Source organism: Aulonocara stuartgranti (genome assembly GCF_965226115.1).
Source record: "Aulonocara stuartgranti genome assembly, chromosome: 15".
Classification (NCBI taxonomy): Eukaryota; Metazoa; Chordata; class Actinopteri; order Cichliformes; family Cichlidae; genus Aulonocara; species Aulonocara stuartgranti.
Window position 1 is genome coordinate 37,486,463 of NC_138951.1, and position 25,163 is coordinate 37,511,625.

The window sequence follows — 25,163 nt, forward strand, 5'->3', positions numbered from 1 at the left end:
GCCCCCCCCCCCCCCCCCCCACCCCTGTCCACTCCTCTCATGACATTACTTACTGCAGCCAGTCTACATCCATCTCTTTTTTAGCATCCTCCTCTATTTCTCTTTTCTTTGTTGCTTTTTTCTTTTTTATCTAGATAGCACAGATAGCTGTTGTGACAGTAAATATAAAATAACAGTAAAAGAAGTCAAAGACAGAATAATGCAGCAGTGGCAACAAAATAGTTTCTCTTTGTAAATTTTTTAGGATAACAGGTTGCAGTTAAAATATTGATTTTTTTTTTTCACACAGCTGTGTGTGTGTGTGTGTGCTGTCAGTTCTAATCACTGTGTGTGTGATGAATATGAAAACAGTCAGGCTGCCTGCAGGTTTGGCAGGAGACCACCTCCAGCTGGACTCAGACCCCTACTCAAGTGTGTCTGTGTGTGTTTTGTGAACGGGGTTGTACAAGTCAGCTTGTATCTGTCAGTGCTGTGACAACCTCAAGAGGACATAACAAACAAACCCCCAAAAAACAGTTATATAAATAAAACACTGCAAAACACACAACAAATCAAAATCCCACTAAGAAAATTCATCAAGTTTAAGCAGCTTTAATAATTGAATTTGATGCTTTTCTTATTTATAATGTAAAACTATGCTATATAAGCTAGAATGTATTGAGACTGGATTTAAAAGGTAAGGTAACGCTGCTTTTGATAATGTCCTGTGTTACATCATCTATCCTTACTTGCTTTTTGGATTTAAGCAACCTAATTCTTTCCATTCTAGCTCGTCAGTCCTTTGTTTTATGAGTATTTGTGTCTCGCGTTCTTTTGCACTGCTGATTCTCAGGCCTTAAATACTTAGTTTGTCCCAAAAATTGGGAAATTGCTGTGTTGCAGCAGTCAAAACATGGGGAAAAAAACCCATCTTATAATAATAATCACAGGGTGAGACTGCTTAGAAAGGTTGGGGGCAAAAACACTAAAAAGATGCTTAATTAACCAGCAATTAGCCTCAAAAGACTCAATAGATTTATTTAGTATTTAAAGTTGGAGCTTAAAGTAGAGCTTAAACATAATAATGCTGATGCTGTGGTACGAGCTGGTAAAGAGTCTCTTATCTGTTTTTTCATCAGTGGAGCTGAAACACATGTTGGGGAAGGTGTCAGCTGCATGCCTAGTTAGTGGACACAAATATCTCATCAGTGTAGTAAAAATCCATCTATCATTCTGCGTGTGCACACGTCTGTAATCGCAGGGTGGCAGATAAAGAGGGAGATGCCATTCCAGCTGTGAGGGGACACACACACACACACTCAATCACACAGAGCCGGAGGCGCGTGAGCAGGTGAGCATTAAGTCAGGCAGCTAAACAGATCACGTCGCGGTATGATATCTGCAGACAGGCAGACAGAGGAGGCCGGTCTGTACCTGCAGGCAGAGAGCAACAACTCGCAGCACCCTCGCCAGGAATTTCCTCCCCCTCCCGAGAGAGAGAGAGAGACATGGAAGTGAAGGAGAGAGACGGGCATTAACTGGGGTTTCCAATTTTGTTTTTATGTATATCCAGTTTCTTCAAGCTATTTAACCCTAAACCTGAATCCATTTTTTTTCTTATGATATTTTAATCATTTACTGCATGTGTGGGAGCTCCAGAATTCTGGCACACGTAATTTCACCCATTAAGGCCTTTAGAAATGTTACCATGAACATTTTTGTGTTAGTAGTGTACCGAACAAAAGTGGATAATCTAAAATATATTCCTTTTGTTAACTCACAACCGATAAGAACCACACAATCTGAATTGAAATGTTTTTTCTTAGTTTTCTTAGTTTCACATCTCACCAAGAAAAAAATCTGTGTGTTCCTCTGCCAAAATAGGCATCAGTAGTAACCTTCTACACTAGTGAGACAAAGATCGAACGAGAAGGGTACAAATCTTACGTAGAGAAAATGAATCCTAAACCTTATGGTTGGTGACATTTCAGCCCAACACTTATCTTTAACACCATCTGATGAAACTGTATAGACAGACATTACAAAACTCGATACTGTGCTATTGGGTGCAGTCAGTTCTTTTGTTGTTTTTCGAGTAATTTAATCACCTCTTGCAGATGCCTTTCTGGAATTACAGGTATGTGGGTTTTTTTTTTTTCTGTTTTCACAGTACTAACTGTGAAACACTGACAGTATCCATTACACCAACTTGTTCTACAAGTTTCTGTATTGCTGGCACTCCTTTAAAGTAGTTTTGTAACAGTACTTTGTTTTAAGTCTGTTCAACATATGTGGTGGTAATCTGCGGCATCCTGTATCACATTCATACTGTGGTCTCTTACTCTGGACCACCAAATAGCGTCACCGAACCAACTGTGGGATGCGCCGTTGCTCAAGAGAACGTCAGCATTAGTCATTAACTAGAGAACCCCTTGAGTCACTTTTCCAGCTTGTGCACAAATATTATTTTCCCCTTTAATTTCCTCTCCTTATTCTTAACGTTTGCGCGGCCCCTTTTCAAAAGCTCTTTATAGCTTATAGTTAACCTAAAAAGAGAAAAAAAAACCTCCTGAAATTTTCACAAGTCTCAAATCTGCCTCCACCGCATCCACTTATCTAAAAATGTTTCAGTGGTTAAATGTCAGAGCTGTCTGTGCCATTAAGGCCAGCATGTTTGAAGGAAGGACACCCATGCCAGCCCTCTCCCTCCTCCCTTTTCTGTCTCTTCTTATTCCTCTCCCCACTTAGCTTTCTCATAATGCTCCAGCACAACCCCCCCAACCCGTGCTGGTTTGAGGGCTGATGTGCATACCTTGTCATTCAGATTAGGGCCACATTGTCAGCTCAGGGCCCTTCTCTCTCTATAGTTGCATGTCCCAGATCTTTCTTCCTACTGTCATCTTCATCCTGCGGCCAGAGAAGACCTTATAAAGCTACATTCCTTCTCATCCACTTCTGTCAATTCCAGCGCTGTCACTCAAATCACTGTTGTGGAGAGTGAAAAGAGACCAAGTTAACGTGTCCCTCGCAGCAAGGACTGTGCTTTTTGGTCCAAGATTGGCTGTCATCAGCTAACAAATTAGTTTTATTATTACTATTATTATTATCATTATTATTATTGCTCGGGACCTAAAAGCTTCAGAATGCCAAATTAACACATGCGATCTAAAATTCTTCACAAATGAATACTGCTCATTGTTTTCCTGCCTAACAGTAAAGACAGAGCCATCTTGCTATTTTTAACTCTCTGTTTTCTGTGTAAAAGGAGTATGTGGCATGCGATGAGATATCCGCCACATCAGCTTAGTCACTCCTTATCCTGCCCTGGAAAAGCGTCCCAACAACGTTTTTATCATCCGACCACATCTTGACTCACTGCCACAGTTGCCGTCACATCGTATCTAATTGCTCCAGCAGCTCCGTGGCATTTGATTTCTGTGCTTCTCACAAACCCTGCAACTTGTTTTTTGTTTTGCTTTTTTCTCTCTCTCTCTCTCTCTCTCTCTCAAGTTGATTCAGCACTGTGTAATAAAGCCATTGATGCAAAATGGTGGATAGTTTCTTTACTGTTTTTAGTGTAAGAAGAGGAGGAAAGAAAAAACACCCCAGTCTTTGGCCACAGCGCCACATCATAGCGAAATGGCAGCCGCTATCGATCAGGGTGAGTCGGCAGTTTCATACCCGGTGTCTTCCTCATCCTGCAGCTTGCATGAAGCTATTCAGGCATGCTGGGGCCTCTCTAGACACCACGCCACTGTGCTTTCAGTAAACTATATGCCAATTGGCTGCAGCCTCCACCCAGGTGATACGTTTACTAAAACCCACTATGAGTCAGGAGTTTCAAGATGACTTCCCTTTTCTAACTGTTATTTACCAAGGAAATGTTTTCTTACACACTGACGAGTTCTTTGGTGTAATAATGACCATGTGGCATGGAAGTCATTGGTAAATGCAGCTCTCCAGGCTTGATGGAAAATGTTCTTCTACTAAGAAATCCAAATAAATGGGTTTAGTGAAAAATTATTCTTGCTTAAAGAAGTTCAGCGTATATTTTAAAGTCTTCTTTTATACCTTTCTAGAGGTAGTGGATGTAAAAAAGGAAAAAAAGCTCCAAAAAGATGTGAAAGATGGCAGCATTGTGATTAACCGAACCTTTAAAAATAATGTTTTCTTATAATTTATCACTATTTATTGTCAGTTTATATTAACTGGAAGTTTGACTTGGATAGTATTAGTCATCTGATTAGCCTAACTGGAAAAGATGGTATAATTCAGGTTTGTTACAGTCATGACCTTGTCAGTGTTACTAAGAAAGGGAGGTTTGGTGAGAGAAGAAGAAAGAAGCTTTTCCCTCACAGAGAAGATATGCTCCCGCCAAGCAGACTGTCATCCCCAGTCACCATCAGGTCTCTGCTTGCCCCAGTGAACATTCAACGCTGTCGGTGAGTTTGAGCTAAATTGAAAGAAAAAAAACCATCGACCGTTGACTGTACCCTGTGGCTAGTCTTTGTCACAGAAAAGAAGAAAAGAACACATGCAGAAATCTTTGCACAGACATGGTCTTAGAAGGGGTGGGGCTCACGAGGAACGCATCGTCCATTCTCCAGAAACACAAAATACTTGTAGCTTGCAAACCACAGCAAAGGTCACAATCAACATTCATTGCTGTCGGTGGGTTTAACTGTGTGGGAGAGCTCACTGAACGATGAATGCAACTGTGTCCCAGATTTCATCCGACCGTCACAAGGAATAGTGTCACGTTATGCTGATGATGGTGTTTTTTAGTTCTCTGCTTGCCTCTGTCCCTTGCCTACCCTTAAGAGCAGTAAACATGGACGGTCTGAATTGACAGGCAGTTCAGATCGCATCACGATCACTTTGGGGGCTGTAGACTTGGGGGAGTGGGAGCTGGGGAGGAAGAAAAATGTTGCAAGAGGTAGCTTGTGAAAAAACTGACCTTTGAAGAAACGGTGCACATGCCTTGTGTGTGCATCGGGGATTGTATCAATGATTTAGAAATTGTAAATACTGCATAAGAATAGTAACTATTAAAGGTTAATATAAAATACTGGTAATTATGGTTATTGGACATATATTCTATCAGCCTTTTAAATGGTAATTTGTCAGTTTTAAAAAAACATTTGTTTTTCTAATACAGTGAATATATAAACACATTATTATGCATTCCTGTTGTATATGTGTATTTTTTCTGTGTTATAAAATAAATGATTGAGAATTCAACCCTTGGTGATGTGATGAGTCTTTCAGTATCTTTGTTAAAACCAAGTTAAAAACTATGCAAGACATTAATGCAACTGAACAAAGCTCCATAACACTAATATATTTATATATATTATATACATATTTTAATGTAGTCAAGATGTCACGTTTCGTCTTAATAATTAAGGATTGTTATGTATTTTATAACTGAACTTGCAATATTTGTTAAATGATGTCTTATGCTCTTAGTTTTTACTAATCTCTGAACTTTTGTTCACTGAGAAGAAATGTTATCTAAATTATGTAGCACAAGTGCCTCTATATAGTTATACAAATGTAATATTGATGAATAAATTGAGTTACAGTATTAAAGTAGAGTGTGTGTGGGGGTGTGTATATAGCTTTATACATACACAACACCAGGACTTAAAATCCAAACAATCGAAAAGATGCAAAAATAACTTCTACAAAATTGTTACACATTAAATACACAGTTTTTACCCTTTGATTTTTTGTAGTGTGGTTTCCACTTGCCATTTATAAATTACGCAATATATGCCTGCAAAGAGTTTTCTATTTGAAAATAGCATTAAATTTAAGGATTCTCTTAAGTTGTGAAAATATTCTTGTATATGCGAAGCTACTCTTTAGACTCTTTCTAAAGTTTACAAAGTGCAAGGCCAGAGAGATGCTTTTTTTGCCTGGGGTTTGCTGAGCTACCTTACCAGGAAAGTACCTGCTTGTTTTTCAAATGAAAAACTGATGTGTGCCGATTCTGTATTATAACACTTCTTGACCAGCAAAAATCAAGAACAGTACTGGTGGAATTGGAAAACCCCTGCAAGTGGTCTTTTAGTTTCACTTTAGTTTCACCACATGTACTGTAACAGTAATTTGAAGCTTTAAAAGCAGGCCTACTTTATATTCTTTAATTTTAGACATGCCTCTATTTTTGCGATTGCTTATATTATGTAAGTTAATGTCCATCATTTTAAGATGTTATCTAAAGAGTCTAAATTCAGAAATGTTTGCAGGGGAAAGAAGCAGTTACTTAATTTACCATTTATAAGAGATGTGCAGGCCTCGTTACTGGCTTCAGGACTGACACCAGTGGCAAATAAGAGTACACTTAGTGTTCTTGTGCAGATCATGTGAGAAATATTGCCTAACCACTAACAAGAAGTTGTAGATGATACAGAATGAGTCATGATAACAGTAATTAAAGAACATTCTTTGAAAATTAGTTGTGAATATTTTACCAAGTAGAGAGATAACTCATTCTCACAAAGCAGTTTTATGCGCACTGTTAATGACTTTGTGTGTTTCTTTGTGTGTGGGTGTGTAGGAAAGATGCAACCAAAGGTCACATTGATTTTTTTTTAAGGGGGGGAGGGTACAAACAAAATGAAGGCGTATCAGACTTAAGCACAGTTCAACGATCTGCATGACATGTGGGCTACACCAAAAACCACCTTCAGTGAACTACAGCAGCTAAAGAGAAGTTATTACGTCAAGAGAATTGCCTTGTACACATAATAACAAAATTAATTACTTCCTTTGTCCACTAGAGGGCCACCAAAGACTGGGAATAAAGAAAGGACAAACCAGTGAAGCAGTTTGCAGATATATTTTGTTTCTTTTGTTACATTGAAATCACAGAAAGTCAAAATAGAGCATGTGATCACACATTTACATAAGTTGCAACAATGTATTTTTGTGCATGACAATTCAAAAAACAGTGAAAATAACAGACTACAGAGAAGGGGCTTTATTTTTCATAACAACATGAGGGCTAAATAAATCTACACAGTTTTCATGCTATTACACACTTAAAATAGTAGAGTTTGTTTTCATACCACTTGTATAAGAGTTAAAGTTTAATGCTCTCATATATCCAGCGCTTTTACTCGCTCATGGAAAAGTTGAACGTAGATTTTTATTTGGGGGGGGGTGCAACTCATGTATATCTAAAATGCAATTCCAGTTGTTAGAATTAGTGTTGTTTTGTGATATAAAGTAATACCTGGAGCTTCCACATCATCCTGACACTGTAATAATGTCACTACTTAGCCTTCCTTTTTTTACATGTCTTATGAGATAATTGAGATATAACTTACATTCAGAATATCCTGAGTACCACATGAAATGGCCTGAAACATTGAAACTGTTTCTGCTACTGACTCAGAAAGTCTGCTGGGCTTCACATATGCAGATCATGGAGATATACTTCCAACCAGCTAAAGCATTCGTGTACTTCCTTAAATGGGTCAGCCACAGTCAAATGGCAAAACTGGGTTTAACACTATTATTTTCCAGTAAACTATGTAATTGTATATGGAGTTGGCCCTAGTGATGAAGCTCACCCGGCTTTAGTTGGAATCACAAAAAATAAATTGCTGCTTATTTTATATATGAACAGAAATACCCTCCAAAAACAATGGAACACAATTTCATTTGCTCTAATACCAGTTTGTAAATGGTACATTTGTTTTTCAAAAACATAGCAAAAAAGTTCATAATGATATTTTTTTATGATATTGATGAAATGATATTTATTTAGTTTTAACTGAGCTTTTTTTTTTATACTTTTAAAATAAGTGTTAGAATTACTGAGCATATCTTTTTATTATATTATTATTCAAAGCCATGCATGAAGATCACCTGACTATAACCATTTTCATATCAATCTGCTATGTAACTGTATTACAGACTGTGGAGAGGATGCTGCAGGGTGCAGTGTCAGTAAATGGCATACGTCAAAGGGCACAAATTAATATGCACAAAGGAGAAACATCAATGCCAAAGGTCAGATTTAAAAACACATGATTTAAAAATTAAATCAATTTTAAGCAAACTTTCTCTTATTAGTATGTGCTTGTTATTCATTTGACGTGGAATGTAACATCTCCATTATTTCAAGATAAAATCCAAATTGTTGCTGCATTACATTAACATTTATTTGTGTGTGTGTGTGTGTGTGTGTGTGTGTGTGTGTATATGTGTATATATATATATATATATATCGTTCCATATGGGTAACCTGCAACTGCTATTAAGTGCAACCACTCTGTAGTGTCTGATGCACAGAAAAAAAAAAAAAAGGTTCCTTTTAAAGTTGTATATCTTTTTTTATTAATAATGGATACATCTATTTCATAACATCAGAAAGTTGCAGAAATAATCATAATAGATCAAATGTTTTGCCAATAAAGTGTAACATTTGTCTGTAGCTGACCCATAACGCTAAAGCATCCTGCCTCTACTGCTGATTTTGTAAACACCTGGATAGAAATGTACCCACATCAACTTTTTTTTAATGCAATTTAACTGAAATACTATATTTACAAATGACAAAAGATCCTATTTTAGAACACAATGAGGTTCTAGGAAACCTAACATGCTAACCCACAGTTAAAAAGCCCTGATAAGTACAACATTTTTTTAAAAACAGAAATAGTAACCTGATTAGGTGTTCCTGTGTTTACTGCTCTCCTTGCTTCTTTGGAAAATTTTGCAGTCATAACCAATTTATTCTACAAGAGTCAACAAAAGTAACCAAATGGGAATAATGTTTGTAGTAAATAGCTTGATCTTGATTTCTATTATTAAAATCTTGAGTTTTTTAAAGTTTTGTGATAATATTGTGTCATCGTGTTAACCACATCTGGCCAGACCAAACAAAGTATGCTCAGAAAATAGCTCTTCAATCTCCATGAAAAAATTAAATGCAAAATGTGTGTTTTCAAAGTGAAATCCTCAAGTACTCTTTAAAAAAAACTACAAGTAAAAGATCTCAGCTAGCATAATATGAAACAATAGAAAATGTCTGCTAGTTGGGGTTCAAATCCATCATTCTCTGCTCATGGCGCAGCGTTAAATACGCTAAGAGCACTTTGAAGAAGGATATTTTAAAATATGACCACGATATACATTTAAGATGCTATAACTGAACTTAATGTCACATTTGTCAAACTGCAAATCCCTGGGTATGAGGATTCAGTGTTAGTTTATCAGCAAAAGATGATAAAATTCTGGTAAAAGTTCCAGAGCTCTTAATTTTAAAGTCATTACTCAATCTTTGTAAAATGAAGGATTGCGTCGTCTTCTGAAGTAGTGGTATTTTCCCTTCTGGTGTTTAAGCAGTTCACACCCCACTGCAAGTGGGTGTCTCTACTGTCTGATGTCAGCTGGTCTAAGCTGTCTTTCACCCTCAGCCAGGAAGATCTGCATGGCACGGTACAGCAGGTGGATGCCGAGCTCCCGTTTCTTCTTTGTCTGCCAGTTGGACACGATGCCATAGAAATCCCCTCGCTTCTGATTCGTGAGCATCTTCAACCCTGCAACAGTTGAGAAAGTCAAGTTGCTTTGCTGACAAATCTATCAGTGTTGTCAAACACAGTATTGCGTTTAGCAGTTTATGAAAACCAAACCGAGCACCTATCACAGGTTTAAACAGTAAAATGTTGGTATTAGTTAATATCGCTCAAACTTAATGCTGCTATTAGATACAATTTCTCTATTTTTCCTCAATGTTTGTGTTAATATCTTAAAATAATACAGTTTCAGGGTTTTTTTGTCCTCTATCCGCCCATTTTTATTTTTTAACTGCTTATAAGCCGTTCACATAGAATGCAACATGCACCATGCTCTAAAACCCATTCTTTTCCATTGCTTGCACTGCACAACAAGAGTTTCCTGTGGCATTGAGAAAAGCGTGCCAGCCAGGGCACACTCGCACATGGATCTCCACAGGTAGACCCAAGCGGCTGGTGGATCTGAACCCCAAACCTTTTTTGCTTTTTCTTAAACACTGCACCACTGTTCCATCACTTCAGAGTAACTTAATATATGCAGGGTTGCCAAAGAAAAAAGATACTCAGACAATTATCAATATTAAAAATTACAATATTCCAAGAGGTCGCTAGGGCTCAACAACACGGACGTATTAAACATGGAGGTGTACATTTCAACAGTAGTAATTTAAGGCACCAATGAGGCAGTGATGAGCCGCTAACATCATTGGTCCTTCCCCTATTTGGCTGATGTTTGCAAGGGTGGTTTCAGATTCTGATACATAAAAAGAGGGGGAAGTACTCAGCAGTCGTGCTGTGGATTGTAGTGATGTTATTATTAGTTATTTCAGTTTTTGATAAGTTTCGCCCTCATGCACTCACCAATCGCCTCCACCATACAGGCCTCTCTTGTGTAGGCTTCCACAGGAATAACATTTTGGAAACAATGCAGAGAGATGACACCCTGCCCTGTGTTCCACACCTGAAGGATGTGCTGGACTTTGGAGCACAGTTTCTGTGACAAGGAAGAACAAAAAAAAGAATCAAACTACATATTTACTACGCGATTAAAGACTATTTCAATATGATATATTAATACCGATCAATATTTGCATCCTTACCTTTGAGGTTTTGTCACCTTTAAAGTATTCTAAAGCCTCGTACAGATGACTGTAGGGACGGGAGCGTTTTCCTTTGCCAACATAAAATATAGCATGGATAAAAGTCTGGAAACACTCCTTTGGGGTCATGGTGTGACTGCGAAAGGGAAGGTTTTTTGTCACTCTGTCAGAGAGGGAAATAAACGATTCAATTAATATTTTTAGAGTTGAGAGGTGTTTATGGTATTCTATTTTAAAACTATATTTGGCTTAGACATTTAAACTGGGGGTTTCAAAGATGGTGCCAGTGTGCCGTCTTCACCTCTCCTTTCAACCCCTCTTTGTTGACTTTTGCATTGTATTCCTCATTCTCTTGGTAATATTCTCATCAGGTGGCAATGCACTAATTACTTATGACTGACAAACACTTAAATCTTCGATTCTCTCACTCCTATGGTTCCGATCCATGCCGGACTCTGGGAGACGCCACCCTGTCACAATCGGACTCCTCCACCAGCATATCCTGACTACCCCTACCCACCATGTATAAGAAATGCTATAGGAAGCGGGGCAAACGGAGTGGTATTCACGTCCGTCTTAAGGCTTACCTTAAACCACAGGCTATGGCTAATCCACATGCTAGCATGGATATTCTACGTCTTCTCTCCTCCTCCCGTGATTGCCTTCTTGCCAGATCGCTTAGTCGTCGGTGGATCTGCTTGTCGGACGGCAAGTTTACCCAGCCCTCCCAGTCCCATGCCTGCCTATTCAGACCTGGATAACGTCTTCCAGAGGTGGCGTGCATCACAGCAACCTAAGCCGTTTGCGACGCACTACGAGTAGGGACATGGCGCCCATGACACGGATGGCTCTACTAAATGTAAGGTCGCTGGTGTTTTAAATGACTTTTTCCTCGCCTTGGGGCTGTTTTGTTCCTGACGGAGACTTGGATTAGCCCTGGTGAGACGTTCTCCTTCTCGGAACTTCTCCCCCTAGACTGTGCCTTCTTCAGCTCACCTAGGCTTACAGGCTGAGGTGGTGGCTTAGCCTCAGTTTTTAAAAATAAACATAAAATTCGGCAGCTCCCCTCCCCTACCTACCCTAGCCTTGAAGTTCAATTACTGGAGTTGGCCGATTCTTCTATAACTCTGTGTGTTGTGGTCTACCGACCGCCGAAATACAACAAGGCTTTTATACAGGATTTTGCTGAGCTATTAGGATCTGTTCTTTTTAAATATGACGGTGTTCTTATCACTGGTGATTTTAATATTGATATCTGTTGTAAGGATGATCCATTAGCCAAAGACTTTCTTGCTCTAACTGACTCTCTTAACCTTGTTCAGTGGCTAAATGAACCAACCCACTCTAAAGGCCATACCCTTGATCTGTTTTTTTTTTTTTCATATGACGTTTGTATTAAGAACACTGACAATGTTGGGATCTCTGATCACTTCCCAGTTATTTCTGATGTTGATTTATGCACCCTGAGAGCCTCAGACGCCCTATGCCCATAATTAATTTTGAAACTGTGGCTAATTTTTCTGTGGTGTTCGTTAATTCTGCACCCACTATTACTGATTGTCCTATACCTCATACAGTTGATGACTTTGCTAATTCTTTGCTATCCACATGCTCCTCTATCCTTGACGTTGTAGCACCTATTAAAATGAAATGTCCTCAAACCAATTCCCAACATTGGTTAAACGACTCAACACGTGCCCTACGACGTGTGTGGTGCAGAGCCGAGAGGAGGTGGAAAAAAGATAAGCTTGAGGTATCCTTTGATATCTTACGTACCAGCCGCCTGAAGTTTCAAAATGCTGCTAAAATGGCTAACGCAGCTTTCTTTTCTGAAATTATTGAGACTAATAGCCCTAATCCTCAAATGTTGTTTAAAATCTTTAATTCAGTGGTTAACCCCTGTCATGAAATGCCGACGGTGTCGTCTCCAGGTCTCTGCGAACAATTTTTAAATTACTTCACAGATAAAATTTTATCTCTCAAGTCTTCACACCCTTTAGTTGTGAGCCTTGCTTTCACCCCAGGATGTTTATCAACCTTTCATCAGTTTGCGCCAGTGTCACTCACTGCTCTTAAGCAAATAGCTGAACAACTGAAAAATACAAATTCTGTACATGATATTCTCCCATCACGCATTATCAAGGATAGTTTTGATACAATTGGGCCCAGTATTTTAACTCTAATGAATTCTTCATTGCTTTCTGGCCATGTTCTGACAGCCTTTAAAAATGCCATAGTGCAGCCTGTTCTCAAAACAAGAGCCTCGATCATAATGACCTTGTGAACTACAGGCCGATTTCCAAACTCCCGTTCCTGTCCAAAATCTTGGAGAAGATAGTTCTCTCGCAACTTCATTCATCAACATCAGTGATAAATTTCAGTCTGGCTTTAAACCACGTCACAGCCCTGAAATAGCTCTGCTGAGTCCTTAATGATCTTCTCCTAATTGCCGATTCAGGTGGTTCAGCGGTCTTAGTCTTACTGGACTTGTCCTCAGCCTTTGATATGGTGGACCATAATATTCTGCTAACGAGATTAGAACATACAGTTGGCATTAGAGGTGACGCCTTTAACTGGTTTAAATCCTATCTTTCGAACAAGGTCCCCCTCTGTCACTCTGGGTACCTATTCTTCCTCTGCAGCATCCTTCTGCTGTGGCGTGCCTCAAGGCTCTGTGTAGGGCCCAATGTTATTCTCACTCTATATGCTACCTCTAGGCTTAACCGTTGAAAAATGCAACATGTCATTTCATTGCTATGCTGATGATATACAAATTTACTTTCAGCTAAGTGACGATGTTGCTGTCACTGCACTGCTTCCTAGAGTGCATGAGAGAAGTCAAATGGCTTTTGGGCAACTCTCTTATCTTAAATGAAAAGAAAACCGAAATTGTGGTGTTTGACAGTCATTTCCCCCAGGGCCAACTAGTTGATACCTTTGGATCCCTTGCCACTTTTCTCTCTGACACCGTTAGTAATCTAGGTGTGCTGCTGGACAGCTCTTTCAAATATGACAAACAAGTGTCCTCTGTAGTCAAATCTAGCTTCTACCAACTGCGTCTACCACATAAGGGTCTTGAAAAGCTTATTCATGCCTTTGTGACCTCTAGATTAGATTAATGTAATAGACTACTTGCACTAGGGCATGCGACGTATTTCCGTTTCCAAATAGTACCGCTTGTGCGTTTCCGGTACGTTTGCTTATCTATCGGTAGCTATGCTAATGTCGCTTCAGAATGAGTATAAAAAGTAAAGTATTTAAAACAGAACATTTTCAAAAACAGGAGAAGAAATACTCCGAGCATTGCTGTGTCCCACTTTGTTCAGCTTCAGCCAAATTTAACGGCATACTAAGTTTTCATGCCTTTCCGACCCATTCCGACTTGAGAAGACAATGGCCGGTAAACATACGCCGGGATCATTTCACGATCACCTCTCACACTAGGGTCTGCTGCAGACACTTTGCCAGTGATCAACTCATAGAGCCAACAACCCTCGATGGTCGAAGGAGGCTTATTAAAGGTGCTGTACCAACACTTTTTGAGTGGAATGGCTATAAAGTTGAACCACCGCGGCGTAGTGTTTGGGAGAGAACGGAGCGACGCCCTGAACTAGTTCCTCCTGACGATCAAGAAGAGCAAAGTCTTACAAGAGATCATGACTACTGCTCAGTCCCTGAGCCGTCTGCATTGGACATATCTGCATCAGCTGCAGAAGACCTGTCCAAAGACGTGGAGACTCTGAGGAAGGAAATACAGGAGTTACGTGTCCAGCGAGAATTTGGGTTACAGCGTTTTGCTGGCTCCGACACTGACATCCGATTCTATACCAGGTACATCTAAGTTCTATTCAAGCTAACTGTTTAAAATATACCAAGGTCACCATCAGTTAAATTTCGAAAGTTTTTCCAGTCTTAATGAAAACAAAATAGATATTTACTTTTTCTCTGCTGATTGTATGTTTTATGTAGATGCTTTAGTATTTAAACGATATCCTAATGCTACAGGTAAAATACAACACCAAATACTCTTAATCAGACTATTTTATACAGCATTCCATTAGCATATTTGTCACAGTTCACATTATTTTTATGTCAGTGTGTAATGTTAATTAATGATTGACACGATGTATGGCTCTCTCGTGAATAGATTTCCAAGCTATGATCATTTGATGGCATTCTGGGTTTTGATTGAGCCTTGCATCTATAAAATGATCCGGGTTTCAAGAGCCAAGTCAGCTGCCAATCGGAACGAAGAAGTGTTGACACCTGCACGCACATCAACAGTAGGTTATGGGTTTGTTGGTAGTTAGAACTAGAGGTGTAATGTTATTGTATTTATGTACAATAACATTACATTATGTACAGTAGCATACATACACAGGTGTATGTATGCTAGACTCAGTATCCTTTACATACATACACCTGTGCACTACAGCACCTCATTGTTTACCCCATGGTACAGTATGGTATGCCTAACCATTACAAAACATTTAGCCAAGAAAAGAATAATTTTACTAGTTCATAGCTTAAGGAGTAACATTTTCCCTTTTGTTTTCACCTTCCAGAGGCAGCTGCTACAGCCAATTGACGAGTTTTTTCTTTTCCTGGTTTTCCTGTCAGTTGGTTTGAAGGAGAGGGACCTGGCACACCGATTTAACATACACCAGTCCACAGTGAGCCGCATTATTGCAACATGGACAAATTTTCTTGCCACTGCACTGGGGTCTCAGTGCATCTGGCTTACACGTGAAGAAGTGCAAGCTTACCTCCCTGAGGAATTCAAAGATTTCTCAGACACCCAGATGATCCTTGACTGTACAGAGCTGAGGTGTCAGACACCATCCTCACCACTTCTCCAAAGTGAAATGTACTCTTCGTACAAATCCCACTGTACGATGAAAGCCCTGGTTGGCATAGCTCCACATGGTCCAGTGACATTCATCTCTAATCTGTATGCTGGTTCGGTTAGTGACAAGGAACTATTCAAACAATCAGGCATTGCTGAGAAGTTGACTGAAGACATGGCAGTGATGGTAGATAAGGGCTTCCTAATCACTGATTGTTGTAAATGCAAAGTGTACTGCCCACCTTTTCTATCTAAGCAGAAGCAGATGCCAGCATACCAGGTTAAGGAGACGCAGGCCATAGCCAGACTCAGGGTACATGTGGAGCGAGTCATTAGGAGGATCAAACAGAACAAACTTTTTGATAGCATCATTACCATGTCACATGTTTATAATATCAACCAACTGGTTTGCAGTGGCATGTATGCTGTCAAATTACCAGAACACAGCATTAGTTAAAAAATGGGTTAAGTGAGACAAGATGGATTTTTCCCAAGACACCAGTGCCAGTAACTTATGGAAAATGACCTGCAGCTGAGGCCACTACAGTTGCATTTCTTCCTTCTCAGCTGACAATACTTGATTACAGAACTGGTACTTGAGTGCTGATAGTTGAGTTTCAGTTATTGATAATTCAAATTCATTGCAAATGTTTAATGTTAATAATACTGTTTAATTATATTACTATATTACTATTCAGATTCAACAAAACTGTTTATCAAAATTATAAAGTAAATCACTAAATCGTTTTAAAATCATAAGTGACATTGAGCTTTTGGAACATCAAAAATACCATTTATCATTTTCTACAGTTCAGTTGTGTTATTGTCTAAATGTATATCAGTATGCTAGGCATGGAGTTTTAAATACTTACCATGTAAATAAGTTCTGCACAAATTCAACGTTTTAATGTGTGTTTTTAAAAATTAAATTGATGCCATTGCTTAAATAACAGTTTATTGATGTCACATAAAGGTAACATGTAACAACAAAAGAATTCATGAAATATATTGAAAATAAAACATCAGTTATTTTGTTCCAGCCAGCCTGAAGGATCTGTTTTTCTTTTTGCTATGTTTTTACTGTTCATTTTTTCAAACACAGGTATCTTGGCATATATATGTAAAAAAAAGAAATAGTCTGCCTTTTCTCTGATTGCATTGTGCACATCTGTATCCATGTATATTCTTTGCACTAGGTAGTCCTCTTGTGCCCACACAACAAAGTCACACCACTGCATCCCACTGATGAGCAGTTGTCCTTGCACTTGCCAGTAATATGCGTGGCTCTTTTTTAGTTTAGGGGTACCACATTCCATCTGCACATATTTGCAGTCAATAAAGTTTTGTACATTGGGACATTTGAATTCGACGAAGCCAAACTGGGGGTATTCATTGGGGTCAAAAACAACACCATCAGGAGATGCAGCAAGCAATGGGGTGAATGACCAGACCACAGGGTGAGTAGTTAACATTCATTAGCCTACTATACTCTGCTGCTATTGCAGGCTCCATCTCAGTTCCTCTCCTCATGTCTGCTGTCTGCCTTGTTCCCTTCAATATACGCTCTGCTAGTGACTCGGCCGAGCTCTGGCCTCTGACGTGACACACCTCCCGAAACCTAGAGGCAGTCACTCTGGGCCTGCGGAGCTGATGCCACTCAGACGAAGAGCTTTGCTCACGTGTAGCTTCCTCTATTTTGTGAGCCATTTCCAGAGTTACAGACAAGCTTTTCAGATGCAGAAGCTCTTCTTCTGAGCACACAAACACACAATCTGATGGCAAGATGTCATACCCCTCCAGAGGCAAGTGCGGTGTTGGTGGTGCATCGCGGTGTAGTGTGATGTACCGGGTTGTCAAAACCGGCTGCTGATATGACAGAACACTGCCCTCCTGCACCAGCCCAAAGGCACTTTCCACAAGGGGCTTGTCAGGTCTCATGTTCATTGTGGTCACAAGTGGCCTGTCCTCAATATTAAATTTTGCATATGCCTCCGTTATTCTGAACAAGCAGGGATCTGGTAACGGACCCACCATGCCTCTGTAGAAGCCACTCCTAAAGAAAACATCAATGACAATAATGTAAGGAAGAAGGTTGTTATACTGAACAACAACTAAACTAAAAACTAAAAGGTGTAAAACAGTGGGGCATAAGTTAGAGACTGGGATGTATATGTACATGACTGAGTTAGCAGTCTTCAGAAAGTGTAATGTTGTATGTAAATTAATACCTATTCTGACACATGTATGTATGAAAAAAATAGCAACATACATTTGTAACACGTGAAACCAAATTTTACAAATGTAATTACCGTACTCCAGTCTGGGCCATTCTATTTGGTACCGGCTTAGTGAAGATCATGGAGTTGATGGGTCCTGGCTTCACACCCTAACAGAAGACACATTTACTATGGATGGTGTTGCTGTTCATATGTAAACATGGACTAATTCAAAAACTTTAACCTCATTTACATTACCACTGTCCGTGGCTTGTGCCATTGCTGTTCAGATTCCGTGCAGCTATGCACAGGGGGGACAACCGGCACTCTGAGTTGTGAGTAGTGTGCTGTTTGGAAGAGCAGTGCCACTGTGTGATTGCACATAACAGCGCCTGCCACACAGGAGCACTGGCTATGTGTCAGTATCACCGGCGATGAATCCAGAAGCTTAATCTAAGAAGAAAGAACGAAAATTAAAAATGTAACATCTTCATGGAAGAGCCGAACAGGAACATAGTTCAGTGTTATGGTTACGCACCCTCCTGAATGCTTAGTGTTTCCTTCTCTCCCTATTAAAACAACTTAACCATGCTTGATAACTGTAATAACTTAGATTGTGTATATTTGCAGTATTAACTTGTTGTCAAATGTTTCTGATCACCCAAACACACGTTGATTTAACTATCTGACTAGTCAAATTAGGAGTGATAAAGCAGGGAGACAAGGAAAACATTCAAGTTGATGGGCCTTTAGGAATGAACTTAACTAATGCTTAAATGAACTGAACCCCACTGAACGGGGATTAACAACTTTACACAGCTTCCTGCCTACACTTAGTCTGTGTGGTGCCTCACTCTTCCTCATTGACCTGTAGCACAGGGCTCTCACACCGACCTCCCCTGACAACCTGTCTTTATTGGACACTGAATAAAGATACAAGTACCATTAGCATTATTTCTGTATTACTCATTTCAGCATGTCTTAAACATATATATTTTACACTTAGCAAGAGTAGCATTAGGTAGTTAACTACCTCCATAGTTAGCCAACTACCTAACGCCATTATAACAGTGTCTAACTACAAAAGTGACATTAGTTAAGAAAACCTCAACTATAGTTTAGGACGACATAAAACACCGTTTAAGAAAACATGTAATGTAGAGAACTGACATCAAATGAAGGACATAGCGGAGTAACGTAGTGTTTGCATTTGACGTTAGCTAGCGTTTCTTTGTCGGTTAATTTACGTTTTCTTACCTTCGTAGTTGTGTATATATGATGCAGCATATAACTTAAATCCTTTATCTAATTTGCTGGCGGGGGTAGTCATCACTCTGCAAATCCGATGAACATCGGTGATGTTCAATTTTGGGAGCTCTTGTAGGCAGCGAGTGTAGAACGTCGCCATGGTTTAACCGCACCGGAAGCACTGGGGCAGGACTACATAGAACGCGGAAGTGTTAGTGCAAGTAGTCCATTCCCTTTACTTGCTGCTCTTCTCCATAGATTACAGCTTGTCCAAAATGCTGCGGCACGCCTTTTGACTGGTACCGGAAGGTTTGCCTCTATCACCCCTGTCCTTGCTGATTTGCACTGGCTCCCCATCAAATTTAAAATATTGCCGCTTACCTTCAAAATTATGAATAATGCAGCCCCTAGCTATCTCGCCGAACTTCTTAGACCATACACCCCTGGGAGAGCCCTCAGATCGTCCGACCAATTACTCTTGGTACAGCCTCGATCTCGGCATAAGAGCAGAGGTGACCGTGCGTTTGCCCTGGTTGCACCTAACCTGTGGAACAACCTTCCCATTGCTATTCGCGCATCTGACTCCATCCAATTATTTAAATCACGATTAAAAACTCACTTATTTAATCTTTCTTTCCCGGTTGGTTAACACCTGTATTTTATACTTAATTCCAATTTTATCTTTCTTAATATCTTCTTCTACTTAAAACCTATGTGTTTTTAGCAAGTTTTATTTAATATTCACTTTTATTCTTGTGTAATTAGTGCCAGTGACCTGTTAGCATATTCAGTACTTTGTTAATTCATGTTTTAACCTGCTGTTTTATTGTGAAGCACTTTGGTATACCGTTGGTTTTTAAATGTGCTATATAAATAAAGTTGTATTGTATTGTATTGTATTAGACACAAACAAGCCCATTACTAGCTCAATTTAGACAACTAATATGACTAGAGATTTATAGGGGTGAATCCAGAACACAAGTGCTCTCTGATGCATCTACTGAAGTGTGAATGTGAACATTTTCACACAGTCAGCAACAACTCATCTCCTCTGAATGCACAGAAGAAAACAAAACATAAATAAAAATGACGGTAAAAGCACCTTGGATCAAGCAGCAGGTAGTTGAAACTGGACTTGATGATGCCCTCTCTCCACTTCCTGTTCTGATCTGGTTGGTCAAACTGCTGGCACAAAGCCTGCTCATCAGCCTGGCAATTGGGAAGATTAAAGGTCTCCAGAACCCTACACAATTCTGGACTGTAACCTGCATCTGTAAAAATAAAAAACTAAATGTCAATGTATGTGTTCATATATTTTAAGAGTAGATATTATATTTAATGAAATGTTACAACAGAGCTCAACTTACCTTAAGTCACTTAAAAACTTGAAATAAAGCATTACCTGCTTGTGGTTGCTCTAACTTCTTCTGTTGATATTGTGACTGGCAGTTTGACTCCTGTACCAGGCGGCACAGTCTTCGCATGTAGGTGGGCCTTGTACGACTGCTGATGGGGCCTGGACTTTCCCCCAGCTCCACCAGCCTCGATCTGAGCTCCTTGTCAGTTATCCCTCTGATTTCTGGCAAAATATTGTCCACACACTTCTCATTTTCCGCCTTCTGTACCTCCACCTGGGGTTTCTGATTCTCTTTTTCTTTGCTGTCCACCATGTCAGCATGCAAAGTACGCCAGTCATAAAGTATGGTCTCCTCACTGCTGGTAGTACTCACGCTGGAGCTGAGGGAGGTGTCTGCTGTAGGTGGGACATGGGTCTCAATCAGTTTGTGGCCGCGTTCGGTATCTGTGTACAGGTACTCTACTGGTTCGTCCACATCCTGAATGTGTGGACGCCCTCCAGGGGTGTAGGACAGGTTAGCCAGGTGCTGTGGCCTACGGCAGCTTGAAAGCCTGCTCATGCTGTACCTCGGTGTGCAGCCAGTACCTGGGGTGCAGGGAAAATCAGAGTCCTCCTTCGATCTCCTTGGAGAACCATAGCTGGAGGTGGATGATGACGACACAGAGTCTGGCAGAGAGCTACAGTCCCTAGTTATCCAGGCATCTTCATTGTTTAGGCTTTCTACCTGCTCCTCATGAGGGGTATCGTTTACATTTCTCTTTGTAGTTGTCTCATCTGAACTTGTCAGATCGTCAGTCAGAAATTCCCCGTCTTCAGTGAGATTACAGTTCTGTTCCTGCATAGCAAAAGCAATCTCTGCAATGTTTCTCTCATAAGCACTGACTGAATTGTCATTATTGCTCTCGAGTAGAAACGTGTCACACAAAGTCTGTGACTGAACAGCAGAGTCTGTCCCACTTGTAGAGAGGAGAAGCGTATCAGCCTGGCTGTTACTAACACTTGAGCCTCTGAGAGTACTGGACTGTGTCTCTTGGCAGTCCACAGACAAGCACCCTCCTTCTGTGGGTCTGCCTGAAAAGCAGTGTGCACTGGATGGTAAGCGTGGTGAGTTATAAAACTCTTCACTGGTTGGAGATCTGGGAGTCTGGCGGCGTATTCGAACTGGTGTAGGCAGGGTATCTTCGAACAAAGATGTGGAGAGGCTCTCAGTTCTGCTTGTTCTCAGCGAGCAACGGCTCATTCTTGAGCGTGTCCTGCCTGTTACAAAAGGACTGGGTGTGAATGGATGATCACTTTTTTCTTCTACCGCTGCGGACTCAACAACATCTTCCTTACTTGGACTGTCTACATCATTACCACCACAACCCTGAACTATATCATTGTTTGGATTTTTTACTCCAGACAAGGTCAGTTTATTAAGCATACCTGATAAACGCTCAACCGTTTGAGGTTTGGAATCAGTATTAGCTTCCATATGAATCTTTGTAAGTTCACAATCAGAATTTGTAGAAGTCAGAGTCTTTCTGTCTAATGCGGTCTTGGCAGAAACATCATCTGCTGCACTAAGTGAAAGACATTCAGGGTTTACAGAGGCATCCAGAGCACTGGTGTAATGGTCACTCTCACAGCTACTATAATGGCTACTACTAGTTCCACTGCTGCTGCCGGCAGCATGGCAGTGTACTTTGTTTTCATCACTGTTCCCCTGAGCGTCTTTTACATGGTCTGTTTCCTGTTCATCATCACTTTCTTCCAAAGCACAGTGAACAAGGACTGTTTTCTCCAAGTCCTCTTCTGTGCTCTCACTGCTTTCCCTGCAGAAAATGTAGACATGATCCGGTGATGTGGCGTCAATGCCCTGCTTGTCTAAAATAGTAGCCATGCGTTCTGAATCCAGGAAATCAGAATACTCAGATATGTCAAAAGGTAAGCTGCGCTGGCAGCCATCAACAGCAGGATTCTGCTGGGGAGATTCGGGGCTGAAAACAGGGTAATATTCATCCACGTCATCCCTGAAGCTCACGCTCTTCCGACTTGCTCGCATGAAGGAAACTGCAGGGAAGTTGGAAGGAGGGATTATGCCATCAGGTGAAGCAGTACATTCCTCGCCTTTCGATGTGGTATCATCGGTACAATTGCCATCTTCTTTAAGATTCGATACTGCAGCTGCAGGCTCCACCGCAGACATGCGAGTGCTTGAAAGTATGGAAGGATAAGATGGTCTGTGATGCGATACACTTCTGCAACTTAGTCGTCCATTAATGTTAGACAGGTTAAAAAATGATGAGCGCCTTGTGCTGCTCAGTGGGGCTTCTCCAAAGTCACTTATCATGGATGTGTGGGAACTAAAGCTGTAGTCCGATTCAGGATAGCTGGACATGTCTGTCTGGTCGGAATACAGAGCTGTGAAGGAAAAAAATGAACATAGTTTAGTCTGTCAGCAAAATTCTGTAAAGACAAACCTGAAACTTTTCTTATCCACTCTTTACACCCTGGCGGGGAGTTCTGCAGGTTATAGTTCTTGTGTTTTTTCATTATTTGATAGTAAAAACAGGTAATGCTACTGCCAATGTTTTAACTCCTTTGGTTTCACAATCGGTAGCGGAGCTTCTCAACAGCGCTCTCAGTGTGATTATACAACTGTCAAAGACTTGAAAAAGGTCATCTTACAGTATTGGAACTGAGGTATGTCATCCTCCTCAGTGTCTGTTGGGCCAGCCTGGTATTCCTGAAGGAGATGGGCACATTTTCGATTTTCCTGTTGCTCTGCAAGCTGCTGTGGAGTGTTTCCTTCCTGGATTAATAAAGCGGAAGTAAGAGAAAACTCAAAGTAAAATGTTCACTATATTCAAAGCAAAAGATTAGAATTTTATAGTATACTTTACAGTACCCTTCAGGTATTCTCTTGAAGTTGTCACAAATATAAACAACAGATTAACCTAAATGTTCCCAAAAACTAGTCTAAAAGCCACGATTAAGCAATTCATACATTATCTTTGATATATGGATTCCCTCCGTTCATCAAGAGCAGCTTGAGATTTTGATAACATCCCCACAGTGCAGCAACATGAAGAGGAGTGAGGCCTTCTGATGACCTAAAATCGACATTTCATCATTACAAGTCGGTGCAAAGTTTATGAAAAATCTGGCCAATATTTCAAACAAAACTACTGATATACCACGGTAAGTAAACAAATACAAACAGCACAATGTTGGCAATTCTGTCTCTGTAAACCACAACAGTAGATTTTAAATGAAACAATCCAGATGGGATTGGAGTGCAGACTTCACTTTTTGATTCAAAGAGTTTAACAAAACTTTTGCAGCAATTGTTTAGGAATGACAGTCATAACATACTGCAAAAGCAACCCAAGAATTTGTATAGAAAAATAAATAAGATGTCCTTCAACAGGCAACCCAAGAGAGCATGTTTTTCAGCTACTGAAGACACTGGCATAGACATAAACAAACCAGCAACTGAAGGTGGCTGCATTAGAGGCCTGGCAGAGCATGTCCAAGGCTTCTACACTTCAGGCAGTCATTAAGTGCAAAGCATTTTCATGCAAATATTAAATACAATCCTTTTATAAAATGGGGGACTATGTAGTAGTGAGTTAATACAATGCTTGTGTTAAAACCCCAGAACTAAGGCTGAAAAACTGTCTTGCTTCTTTGACTTAAAATACACTATAGTGACTAAATGTATATGATGTTAAGTGACTGTTTTGGATCTATACCTTATATTGGGGTCAGCTCCATATTGCAGCAAGGTTTTCAAGCATCTTATGTTCTTCTCAGTTTCTTTGCCAACAGATAAGTGTACAGCAGCTACCCCTTTGGTACCCACCAGATTGGGGTTTGCGCCTTGTAAAAGAAGTTGCTGCACAGATCTGTCACGAAAGCAAGACGTGTTACACTGACAAATACAAACTAACATATCGAAAAATGAAAACACCCGTAACAAACTAGTAAGGACTGAAATATGTAGCTATGTAGATATATAGAGTTCATGCACACTTAATTTTTTATTGGAAAACCGACATCGTGGATAGTATTGATTTTCTTTTTGAGAGATCAGAGCTGGATAAGGTATACAAATGTAAAAACGTAAATCCTAATGTTAGTCTGACGTGGGTGGCTGTAGCATGTTTACAACACAGGACATGTCAGGGGAAAGAAGAAAAAGGGATGGACCTCACCTGGGATCTCCTTCATTCACCGCTTTACACAGCTGACTCGTCAGTCTCCTCGTGTGTCGATCCATGGCCAGCGATACTTGTTTTTTAATTTATCTAAACTCTGAACATCTTCCGAGCAGCGTGTAATAAACTACGTGGCTCTGGCTCACGTTAGCAAGCAGAGCTAACGGCGACTTGCAAGCTGCAGAAATCGAGCTATTGTTTGCGTACATTAAACTACGTTTTCCTAAAGTTTAAGCCGGCAAAACGTTAACATGATTTTTTTTTTTCAATGCAGCTTGGACGATTGGGCGAGCGTTTCAGATTCTAAAGCAATAACTCACAGTTTATCTACATTTTGTTTTTTACTTTTCGATGAAGCTACGGTACATTGTTTTCAGACTTCCCTCCAAGCCCCGCAGCAAACGGAAATCCCTCCCACATGCGCCTCTGATTGGACAAAGTTAACCAATGAGGTGATAGATTCATTTAAAGCAAGGCACAAAGTCTTTGCCTGAAAAACTACTGATGTCTTTGTAGGTCACAGCGTTTCTATTCCACTGCTGTATTTTATTTTAGCTTCAAAACTTTTAATTAATAGACGGAGTCACATAAAACTCAAATGCTCGAACACACACTGCTAATTAACTCATTATAATGCAACAAATGCTTACATGAAATGGTACTTCAGAATCATTAAGCCACT

At 40.1% G+C, this 25,163-nt stretch overlaps 1 protein-coding gene and 1 long non-coding RNA gene across 9 annotated transcripts; one reads left to right on the plus strand and one right to left on the minus strand.

The window, feature by feature from the left end:
• Positions 1–8,167: 8,167 nt before the first annotated feature.
• LOC309689441 (uncharacterized protein) lies at positions 8,168–24,889 on the minus strand. Of its 8 annotated transcripts, none has more exons than XR_014271373.1 (10): positions 24,479–24,889; positions 24,017–24,169; positions 23,269–23,374; positions 22,950–23,073; positions 20,325–22,682; positions 20,025–20,193; positions 18,932–19,114; positions 17,933–18,127; positions 17,768–17,844; positions 16,397–17,511 (listed from the first exon to the last, which is right to left on the minus strand). XR_014271373.1 is itself a non-coding variant. In XM_082505847.1 (9 exons), the coding sequence occupies exons 1-9, from the start codon at positions 24,541–24,543 to the stop codon at positions 9,370–9,372; spliced, it is 3,438 nt and encodes a 1,145-aa protein (XP_082361973.1). In that variant the 5' UTR covers positions 24,544–24,889; the 3' UTR covers positions 8,168–9,369. The 8 variants fall into 8 exon arrangements, 2 of the variants coding, with proteins under 2 accessions (XP_082361973.1, XP_082361974.1); XR_014271374.1 differs by having other exon boundaries at positions 17,933–18,597; XR_014271375.1 differs by having other exon boundaries at positions 18,506–19,114.
• Positions 10,748–15,857, plus strand: LOC309689443. The gene is made up of 3 exons (XR_014271378.1): positions 10,748–14,443; positions 14,760–14,895; positions 15,178–15,857. It is a non-coding gene; the product is annotated as an uncharacterized lncRNA (long non-coding RNA).
• Positions 24,890–25,163: the final 274 nt, after the last annotated feature.

Coding starts and splice junctions, on each gene's coding strand:
- LOC309689441 (XM_082505847.1), bottom strand. CDS start 24,543: ATGGATCGACACACGAGGAGACTGACGAGTCAGCTGTGTAAAGCGGTG. Junction 20,194..20,324: donor GTTAGAGCAACCACAAGCAG/GTAATGCTTTAT, acceptor TTATTTTTACAG/ATGCAGGTTACAGTCCAGAA. Junction 10,507..10,612: donor AAGGTGACAAAACCTCAAAG/GTAAGGATGCAA, acceptor TCCTTGTCACAG/AAACTGTGCTCCAAAGTCCA.